General features: G+C 49.8%; 1 protein-coding gene across 1 annotated transcript; it reads left to right on the forward strand.

Moving 5' to 3' along the window:
- The first annotated feature begins 2667 nt into the window (after positions 1-2667).
- Positions 2668-4583, forward strand: SPDYC (speedy/RINGO cell cycle regulator family member C). The gene is made up of 6 exons (XM_059159021.1): positions 2668-3011; positions 3277-3335; positions 3413-3498; positions 3606-3777; positions 3862-4201; positions 4395-4583. The coding sequence occupies exons 1-6, from the start codon at positions 2870-2872 to the stop codon at positions 4427-4429; spliced, it is 834 nt and encodes a 277-aa protein (XP_059015004.1). The 5' UTR covers positions 2668-2869; the 3' UTR covers positions 4430-4583.
- The last annotated feature ends 6524 nt before the right edge of the window (positions 4584-11107 follow it).

Genomic DNA, 11107 nt, shown 5'->3' on the forward strand with positions numbered 1-11107 from the left:
GGTTGAGGCCCCAATGAGCCTCAGTTTCGCATCTGAAAAATGTCAGTGAGAACCACAAAAACAACCTCGCAGTGGCAGACGTGTTGGTCATGTGACTTGAGCCCACTTCTGTTGTCACCTCTGGTGGGATTTGGAGCATGAATGATTCAACTTCTTTCTGGCCTCCATTTTTATTGAATACATATTTTATTTTATTTAAAGATTAATTTATTTGAGAGAGAATGAGAGCAAGAGAGATTGGAGAGGGAGAGTCAGAGGGAGAAGCAGGCTCCCCACGGAGCAGGGAGCCAGATGTGGGGACTCAGTCCCAGGACCCCGAGATCATGACCTGAGCAGAAGGCACATGCTCAACCGACTGAGCCACCCAGGTGACCGTAAATACGTATTTTAAAAGTCATCCGTTGGGACGCCTGGGTGGCTCAGTTGGTTAAGCAGCTGCCTTTGGCTCAGGTCATGATCCCAGCGTCCTGGGATCGAGTCCCATATCGGGCTCCTTGCTCCGCAGGGAGCCTGCTTCTCCGTCTGACTCTGCCTGCCTCTCTGTCTGCCTGTGCTTGCTCTCGCTCGCTCTCTCTGACAAATAAATGAAATCTTAAAAAAAAAAAAAAAAAAAGTCATCCGTTAGCACCTCTCACTCATTAGGGTGGCTACCATCAACAAAACAGAAAATAGCAATGTTGGCCACAATGCGAAGTTAGAACCCTCGGCCTCCGTTTGCGCGACTGCAAAATGGTGCCCTAGCTGTGGAAAACAGCTTGATGCTTCCTCAAAGAATTAAATATAGAATTACCACCTGACCCTTCTCAGTGTGCACCTCAAAGAATGAACAGCCAGGTCTCGAGATATTCGTACACTTACGCTCATGGCTGCCTTATTCACCAGAGCCAGGATGGGGGAAACAGCCTATGTGCCTGCCCATCGGTGAATGAACGGAAAAGCAAACTGCGGTCTATCCGCGGAGCGGAATATTACTCAGCCTTAAAAAGGAAGGAAATTCTGACATATGCCAGGGTGCGGATGAACCCTGAAGACATGCTAAGCGAAATAAGCCGGTCACAAAAAGACAACTCCTGCCTGATTCTCCTTGTAGGAGGCCCCTAGAGTAGCTGAATTCATAGACACAGAAAGCAGCATGGTGGTTACCCTGCACTGGGGGAGGGGAAGAGGGGGTGATTGTTTGATAGGTGTAGACACCCACTTTTGCAAGATGAAGCATTCTGGAGATAGATGATGGTCATGTTTGCAAAACAGTACGAATGTACTTAAATCTACTCAAAAACGGCTAAGATACTAAATTGTACATGATGTGTATTTGACCACAATAAAAAAAAAATGGGGGAAAAAGTGTCACTTGTCAAATGTAGAAAGTAATAAAGGTGCTGACTGTCGCCTGGGATTGTAGAGAGAGTAAATGACTCAGTGAAGGCGGAAAGGCTTAAGGTGTGCACCAGACTGGGGGTGGGGTGGGGTTGGGTTCGGGTGGGGTGGGGTGGGGTGGGAGGGGCTTGTTGGTCTTTGGCAAAGGCCTCTCGTCCTACCTCGGAGCCACTGACAAGGCTCCCCCTGCCGCTCAAGGATCTTGGAAGGGGGATGTGGACTCTGGGAATTCTCATGCCAAGACACTCTCCTCTCTGGCTCCTAGGTTTTGAGGTTCCTGGATCTGAAACAAACACAGCCCCGGCCAGCAACCCAGCCCCACCAAGGCACAATCAGTGAATGGTGCCCCGGCCCCTTTTCCGGCCCGCCCCTTGGCTCCACCTTTATGAAGAGGTGGGGAGGGGGCCGCGTCGCCACTCCGGTCCTGGGGTCCCGCCGTCCTGCCTTTACCCCTCTTGCAGGTGATGAACCCTTGGAGAAGCTCTTACCTTGGGAGGCCGCAGCTGGGAGGCTAACGTGGAGACCGTGTTCACTCCAGGCAGAAGTGGGTGGTGATGGCCCAAAGCCCCACCCCCTCCCCAGGAAGGGGTCTGATTGGTGGAGGGCTTCGGGGGCGGAGCAGCGCCAGGAGTATATAAATCCCGGCTGGGGGGCTGGAGTCATGCTGTAGGTAATCCCCTAGCTCAGGTAAGGCTGTTTGGAGAAGGGTGGGCGGCTTGGCTTGTAGGAGCCTAGGTGGAGGTCCCCAGGTTGGCCACAGGGTGGTGCGCGGCAACTTCTGAGCCCCGGAGTTGGTGCCTCTTCCCGTAGCCTGAAAATTTTGAGGTGACCCCACTTCACATGACTCTAAATGCAATTATTGGTCTAATCACATTCCCCACTCTGGGCCTCACTTTCCTCTCCGTGAAGAAGTGGGTTGGTGGTCCTTCCAAGTATGCTGCTTTGGTGAAGGGAGAGTTGGGGGGCCAGAGGAGCAATTAAACTCCTGGGCTTTGAGGGTCAGGCAGGCCGCGTATTTAAGTGGCCATGAGACTTCCGCTCTTCACTTCCATGTTTGCGCGATGGGTATTGACCTAGACCCACCTACCCGGAGGAAGAGAGATAATGCTCTTAAAGAATTTAGCACAGCTCCAGGCACTTAGGAAGCCCTCCACGGGGCCCTGTTGCTGCTCGGCTTCCTCCCTGGCCCGGCCTGGGGTGCCGGGATGGAGTGGGGTGGGGGGTGCTGCTGCTGCTGCGGGCTCCAGGGACTCTGCTGCTTTTCGGGCCTCCTCACCCCACACAGAGGCCAGTTTCTGTCTGCTCCTGGCACCGCCCCGCCCCCCATTCCAAGTCTCCACGCCCATCTCCCCACCTCCTGGAGGTCCTCTGTCAGGCCAGCCTCACCAAACCCCTGGATTTGTGGGGGGCGAGGAGGGTAGGTGCTAAATCCGGAGGCTGCTTTCTCTGCAGGCCATCCTGCCCCGCCGCACCTGCTCCCACCCGCTTTGAGATGAGCGACACTCAAGACTTGGCCACTTTGCCCGAGGTTGTCACCCAGGTGAAGCTGGGGGGCTGGAGCCATCCAGGTAGGGGGAGTGGGTCTGTCCATCAGCGCCCGCACCAGGAGCTCCAGGCCTTTCTCAACCTGCTGGGTGAGTTCACTTGGGGGCCGGCATGGAAGGGGCTGTGGGGCCTGGCACTGACATTAGGATGAGAGGTAGGATCTCCCTTGCCCACGCTTGCCTCTGAAATCTCTGTCCCTTCCCTTTGCAGGTGACCCCAGTGTGGCAAGGGGAAGGGAGGGGTCCTGGCAGGATGTGGGTTCAGCCGAGGCTTGGGCTTTGGAACCCTGAAGCCGCTCTTGTCTTATGGGGGCCGATGGTAACCCCAGTCCGCCATCTCTCTTCTCTACTGCAGAGCACAGCTTCCTCCAGGAATTCCTTTCCAAAGATCCCTGTTTCCAGATTTCAGATAAGGTGAGGTGACACCGTGGGAGTAGAGCCCCCCCTCCCCTGTTCCTCCCTGTAACCTCTCCCCCTTTCTGGGTCTGCAGTATCTTCTGGCCATGGTGCTGGTCTACTTCCGGCGCGCCAACCTGAAGCTCCACGAGTACACCCACAGCAACCTGTTCCTGGCTCTGTGAGTGGCCAGGGCGGGCGGTGGAGACGCTAGATGGGGGTTGTGGGATGCGGAGGCGGGGGGGGGGGGGACCCACAGGCTTATGGCCTCTGCTCGCTGCCTGCCAGGTTTCTCGCTAATGACATGGAGGAGGATGTGGAGGACCCCAAATGCGTGATTTTTCTGTGGGCCCTGGGAAAAGACTGGCATCTCCGGGTGGCGGATTTCCTGCATCAGAGGGATAAGCTGTGGGCCCGGATGGGCTTCCGGGCCATGGTGAGCCGCGAGTGCTGTGAGGAGGTGAGGCCCCACCATCATTCTGGGGTGGGGGGCACAAGGCTGGACCTCCCACCCCCTATTTACTACGGACTCTACTCACGCCAGGTCATGGCCAAGGAGCCGTCCCACTGGGCCTGGACTCGAGAGCGGCACCCCCAGCACGGTGGGGCTCAGAGGGGTCCAAAGGCCCAGGTCCTCCTTCCTGGGCCCCCCAGCCCCTCGCCACCTCCCTGTTCCCTCCACGGCCAGCCCCCTTCCCACAGCCAGTGCTGCCACCAGCCCCACCCGGTGCCTGTCTTATCCAAGTGCCCTTCCCCAAACCCTGAGTGGCATTGCGCTCCCCTCGAAGCTTGCCTCTCAGTGGCTGAAGACCCCTTGGCGGGCGGCTTCCTCATCATCCCGCCCCCCCAACTGCAGCTGGAGCCGGGCACCTACACTCTCCACAGTGAGTTGGGGACAGCAGCTGGGGCTGGCCTTGGGAGCCTAGGAGGCAGGTGTGGGGCCTGATAAAATGGGAAGAAGGGACCCAGGACCTGGGGTCCAGCAGGCTTGGGCCCCTGGCCCAGCCCTGCCACCTCCTAGCTGTGTGCATGCGGTAAGTTTCTTCTCTGATGAGCCTCTTCGTCCTTTCTCCGCAGTCCTCCCGAAGCCTCCACCGTGCCCTGGGTGCTGACACTCTCTGGGTGAAGAGTAGCCCACCTGCTCGCCCGCTGACCCAAGGTCCACTAGCTGTGGGCCCCCCACCCCAGCCTTCTGTCCTATTGACGTCAGGCTGGCTGAGCTGCCCAGGCCCCCTGTCACCTCCTCCCAGATGTACCCACTCTGACCCTGGCCCCTCTAATAAACTCGTGTCCATAGGACACCGACTGTGCTTAGGCCCTGGCCTGGCTCCTTGACCCAGGGCAGGGCTGGGGAGGGAATGGGAAGAGAAGGGGGTCTGCCAACTTTAAGCTCCAGTGATGGAGACTCACGAGTAGAGGCTCTGATAACAATTCCCCTTTCCGATGACGACCAGTCACCCAACCTCACTTTCCCTTCTATAATATCACCTGTGCATGTTGTCTGTGAGGTTGAATGACAAGAGGTATTCTTTTTTTAAAGATTTTATCTGTCAGAGAGAGAGAGAGCACAAGTCAGCCGAGTGGTAGGCAGAGGGTAGAGGAAGAAGCAGGCTTCCCACCGAGCGAGCGAGGAGTCCCATGTGGAGTTTGATCCCAGGACCCTGGGATCATGACCTGAGCTGAAGGCAGATGTTTAAGCGACTGGGCCATCCAGGTGTCCCTGTTGTGAGGTTTGAGCACAGTAATCCTAGAAGTGTTTAGAAGTGTCTCAAGAACGGAGCTCAGAGGCAAGCCATGGGTGTCACCAGTAGAGTGAATGGCTGCCTAGGGAAAGTCTGGAGGGGAGGGTGTGTTTGGGGGAGCTGCTGGTCTGAAGCTGGTGAAATCCACCAGCGTCAGACAAGGGGATCTGCACACCATTTCCCTGCACACCGAGTGGCTCCCAGGAAGCATGGAAATGAGAAAGCTGGGGGATTGCAGGCATTAAAAGCTAAGACATGGGCTACAAAGTCCTTTTCATTTGTTTTTCAGAGAGGTAATATATTCACGTGTACATTTTACATTTTTTTAAGGATTTTATTTATTTATTTGACACACACACAGAGAAATCACAAGTAGTCAGAGAGGCAGGCAGAGAGAGGGGGGGAAGCGGGCTCTCCGATGAGCAGAGAGCCCGATACAGGACTCGATCCCAGGACGCTGAGATCATGACCTGAGCTGAAGGCAGAGGCTTAACCCACTGAGCCACCCAGACGCCCTAGACTTTAAATTTTGAACTAAGAGTTACCTCGTATCCCTGGTTCCCCTTCCAGAGAAAGAGTATAAGCAGACCTAACCAAATGTAGTATGATAAAAAAAAAAAAAATGTATGGATTTGGTCCTTGTCCCCCGTCCCTGGTTCCTGGCCCGGAGTTACTAAAATCCTTACAATGTTTTGAGTCACAGGAGTGAATTTGGTTCTCACCATGAGCCCCTTTGAACCACACCTGAGTTCATGCTAATGAAGTGACTCCATGTGGGACCCCTCCTTACCCCAGAAAAACCAATCAGGAGCAGGAATTTTCAGCTTCCCCACCTCCTGCAGGGAGGAGAGGGGGTCAGGAAATCGGAGCAGTTCTGGATGGGTGGACACAGAGGTGCTGGGTTGGTGGGCTGCCGAGAGAGGGCACAGAAGTTCTGTGTCCTTCCCTGCCATTCCTTGTCCTAGGCACATCTTTTATTTGGCTGCTTCAGAGTTGTGTCTTTTAAAATAAAACTCCTAAGTAAAGTACTTTCCTGAGTTCTGTGAGTCTAATACCAAATGATCAAACCTGAGGAGGGGGTTGTGGGTACCCCAGGTTTGAAGATGGTTCCTTATCCATACATTCCTTTTGATGGCTGTGTAGTATTCCTCTTCATAGCCATACCAAAATGTAGTTTGTTCCTTATCCATTGACATTTAAGTTGCTTCCAGAATTCTGCTATTCCAAGTCGTCCTACAGAGAGTCACCAAGACTTTGTAAGGACATCATTATTCAAATATGAAAAGATACCTGTAGTAGGAATTCCTTTAAGAATTGCCCCAAGGCCATGTCAAAATAGTCATTTTTACAATTTTTGCCAAATGTCCCTTTATAGAGGCCGTGCACATACCGATCGCCACCTCTAGCAGTACATAAAAAGGCTGTTTTCCAGAACATTCACCCATCAGTGACATACCAGATTTTTTTTTGGGGGGGGGGTATTTATTTGACACGGAGATAGAGTACAAGGAGGCAGAGCAGCAGGCAGAGAGAGAGGGAGAAACAGGCTCTCTGCCTGATGTGGGGCTCGATCCCAGGACCCTGACATTATGACCTGAGCCAAAGGCAACTGCTTCACCGACTGATCCACCCAGGCGCCCTGACATACCAGATTTTTTTTATCTTTGCCAAACTGTTAAGTGAAAAATGGTCTCTTGGTGAAGTTCTAATTTGCATTTCTCCTTAGTGAGTTAAAGTTCATACAATTAAGAGCTGTTTGTCTTCTCTGTGAACAACCCTATTCTTTGTCCATTTCTCCCATTTTTTTTGTTTCTGATTGACGTACAAGGGTTTGCAGGAAAAACAGCTCTTCAAGAAGTCAGTTGTAAGTTTCTTGCTGACTTTGCTGGGCAGGTTTTTTAATGTAGTAAAATAAGGTGTGTTTTTTTTTTTTGTGGCTTCTGGATTTCATATCATAGTTAAAAAGAACTTTTTCACACTGAGATGACTAAAGAATCTTTTTCCTTAGCTCTTGGCTACATATAAAAAATATTTTATTTATTTATTTGACAGAGATTTCAAGTTGGGGGAGAGGCAGGCAGAGAGAGAGAGAGAGAGAAGAGGATGCAGGCTCCCTGCTGAGCAGAAAGCCGCATGAGGGGCTCCATCCCAGGACCCTGAGATCATGACCTGAGCTGAAGGCAGAGGCTTTAACCCACTGAGCCACCAAAGCATCCCTTGGCTACATTTTTATTTTCGTTTTTTTACATCCAGATCTTGAGTTCATCTGGAATTTATCTAGAATTCATCTTGAGTTCATCTGGAATTTATCATATGCAAAATTCCTTCCCATTTTCCTATTGCCTTTCATTTAAACTCATCTTTTCTCAACAGACTTGAAATGCTACTTTTTTAAAAAACTAAATTCCCATGTGAATTTAGATCTAATTCTAGATTTTTCTTTCTTTTTTTTTAAAAAAGATTTTACTTATTTATTTGACAGACAGAGATTACAAGTAGGCAGAGAGGCAGGCAGAGAGAGAGGAGGAAGCAGGCCTGATGCAGGGCTCGATCCCAGGACCCTGGGATCATGACCTGAGCTGAAGGCGGAGGCTTTAACCCTTGAGCCACTCAGGCACCCCTAGATTTTTCTTTTTCCTTTTTCTTTTAAAGACGGCTCCACTCCCAGTGTGGAGCCCAACGTGGGGCTTGAACTCACAACCCTGAGATCAAGACATGAGCTGAGATCAAGAATTGGGTGCTTAAGTGCCTGAGCCACCCAGGTGCCCCCTACTCCTAGATTTTTCTAACTTCCAATGATCTACATGTGTCAGTACCCTTCTTTAATTATTACATCTAATTATTATGATGGATTTGTTGTGCTTTAGTATCTGGTAGGGTTAGTCTCAATTGATTTCCCTTTGTTTTCAGAAGTTTCCTGGCTATTCTTTTTTTTTTTTTTTTTAAAGATTTTATTTATTTGACAGACAGAGATCACAAGTAGGCAGAGAGAGGCAGAGAGAGAGAGAGAGAGAGAGGAGGAAGCAGGCTCCCTGCTGAGCAGAGAGCCTGATGTGGGGCTTGATCCCAGGACTTTGGGATCATGACCTGAGCCAAAGGCAGAGGCTTTAACCCACTGAGCCACCCAGGCACACCCTGGCTATTCTTTGTTTAACTTTCCATATGGACCTTAAATCAACTTTTCTAGCCACCCCCAATCAGTTAGATTATAAATTGTGATATTTATATAGATTGCCTTTTTAAAAAATTTTATTTATTTATTTGACACAGAGAGATCACAAGTAGGCAGAGAGGCAGGCAGAGAGAGAGGAAGGGAAGCAGGCCCCCTGCCAAGCAGAGAGCCCGATGCGGGACTCGATCCCAGGACCCTGAGACCATGACCCGAGCCGAAGGCAGCGGCTCAACCCACTGAGCCACCCAGGTGCCCCTATATAGATTGCTTTATGGAAAACTGACATCTTTATGAAGTATCTTGGTATCCAGAATAGAGTGTCTGTCCCCTGACCTCTTCTTTCAGGTGGCACTAATGGCTAATGACTTCCAAATTTGTACCTTTCTTCTGAGAGCTGTTCCCACTTTGGGCTTGTCTGCTTGGAGGAGGTGTTCCCCCAAAGTCTTGCACTGTTGTCCCCAGCTTGATGAGCCATCCCTCCCTTTAATTTACTCAGGTGGTCAAGCCAGGTCAACGGTTTGGAGTTGTCTTTGATTCCCTACTGTGTTCCAAGAGCCATGTCTAACCCTAAGTCCTATTCGGGTTTGTTTGTTTGCTTTTCTTTTTTTTTTTTTAAGACTGATTTTTTAGGCGCACTGGGTGGTTCAGTTGGTTAAGTGTCTGCCTTTGGCTCAGGTCATTATCCCAGGGTCCTGGGATCGAGCCCCACATTGGACTCCCTGCTTGGCAGGAAGCCTGCTTCTCCCTCTCCCACTCCCCCTGCTTGTGTTCCTGCTCTCGCAGTCTCTCTCTGTCAAATAAGTAAATGAAATCTTTTAAAAAAGAAAAAAAAGACTGACTTTTTAAAAAAAGACTTTTTTAAGAAAGTAGTCCTATATTCACATAGGGCTTGACCTTACAACCCTGAGCTCGGGAGTCACGTGATCTACCAACTGAGCCATCCAGGCACTCCAAATCCTATTGGTGTTTTCAATAGGTTTGTTGAGGTCTGGCTGGCATACAATAAACCACACACATTTAAAATATACATTTTGTTTTGACAGGTATTCACCCCTGAAACCTAATGGAGTAATGAACATGATCCATCCCTCAAAAGTTTCCTCCAGCCCCTTTGTAACCCTCCCCACAATTTCCCACCTGCTGGCACCCTCTCCCTACCCCCAAGTAACCACTGATCTGCTTTCACTAAATTGGCATCCTTTTTCTAGACTTTTCATAGAAGTGGAAGTATATAATATATATTTTTGTCTGGCTTCTTACACTTGTTATAATTATTCCGAGATTCATCTGGTCCTTTTTATAGCTGGGTAGTATTCTACTGTGTATGTATACTACCTTTAGTTTATGTATTCACAATGCACAGATGAAGATTTGATTGGTTCTAGTTTGGCCTGCTATGACTAAAATTGCTGTGAATAGCTTTCTGCTCTGTGCTCTTAGGGGGGCCCTGTGCAACTTCCTGGTTCGTCCCAAATCTGGCTTCATCTGGCTCTAGCTGCCTCCACCCTGCTGCTTAGGTTTGACCCCAAGGCAATCAGAATTGTACACCTGAGATGCACTGGCGGAGAGGTGGGGGCCACATTGGTGCTGGCGCCCAAGATTGGCCCTTGGGGTCTGTCCCCCCAGAAGACTGGAGATGACATTGCCAAAAGCAACAGGTGATTACAAGGGACTGAGGACACGGACAGGACCAAATGGGGGTGGCACCTTCTTTCTTTTGTGTGTGTATGTGTGTGTACAATAAGTTTTATTTAATTTAGTGAGTCACATGTAACTCAGGCTATGATATTCCTTTGTTCATTGGTTGGGGTAGTACTTTTTGCCTCTGCCCTGATCATCAAAACCCTCAAGGAACCACCAAAAGACAGAGCAGAAAAGAATTAAACCCAGTGGAAACATCTCTTTTGGACACTATCTATCCATCAACATTGCCGGACAGATACCACACCGATCTTTAACTAGAATGCTCGGGAGCCATTACAGAAATCGTAGGGCTTGCCCAGTCTGTGGGCAGCGGGGTTGACGGCTGCCAACGTCAAGACCATGGATGATGTCAGCAGTGGTGCGGTGGGATGCCCGGCTACAAAGGAGAAGACTGGGGGCGCCTGGTGGCTCAGTGGGTTAAAGCCTCTGCCTTCAGCTCGGGTCATGATCTCAGGGTCCTGGGATCAAGCCCTACATTGGGCTCTCTGCTCAACAGGGAGCCTGCTTCCCCCTCTCTCTCTCTGCCTGCCTCTCTGCCTACTTGTGATCTCTCTCTCTGTCAAATAAATAAATAAAATCTTTTAAAAAAAAGAAAATATTAGTAAAGAAAAAACAAACAAACAAAGGAGAAGACTCCATGATCTTTTGACCACCAAAAGGAAGAAAAATCTATGACTATTCACACACTAGTCTTGGTGTGGACATAAGCTTTTATCTCTCTTGGGTAAATGCCTAGGAGAGGAATAATGGGTCCTATATGGCAGGTTTATGTTTAACTGTTTCCTTTTTTAAAGACCATTTTTAAAAAGATTTTATTTCTTCATTGGAAAGAGGCAGGCAGCGAGAGAGAGGTAATGGTTTATGTTAGGATTTACTCTTAATGTTGTACATTCTATGGGTTTTGACAAGTGCGTAATGTCATGTATCTACCATTATAATATACAGAACTTTTACTGCCCTAAAAATGTCCTATTCATCTCTCCCCTCCTCCCGCAAACCCCTGGCAACCACTGGTCCCTTATTTCTCTCTCTAGTTTTGGCTTTTACAGAATGTTATGTAGTTGGAATCACATACTATACAGCTTTTTTTTCTGGCTTCTTCTACTGAATAACCGGCATTTGAGATTTTCTACTGTCTTTCTGAAGCTCTATAGGTCACTTCTATTTATCGC

This window comes from Mustela lutreola, chromosome 1, assembly GCF_030435805.1.
Source record: "Mustela lutreola isolate mMusLut2 chromosome 1, mMusLut2.pri, whole genome shotgun sequence".
Taxonomy (NCBI): domain Eukaryota; kingdom Metazoa; phylum Chordata; class Mammalia; order Carnivora; family Mustelidae; genus Mustela; species Mustela lutreola.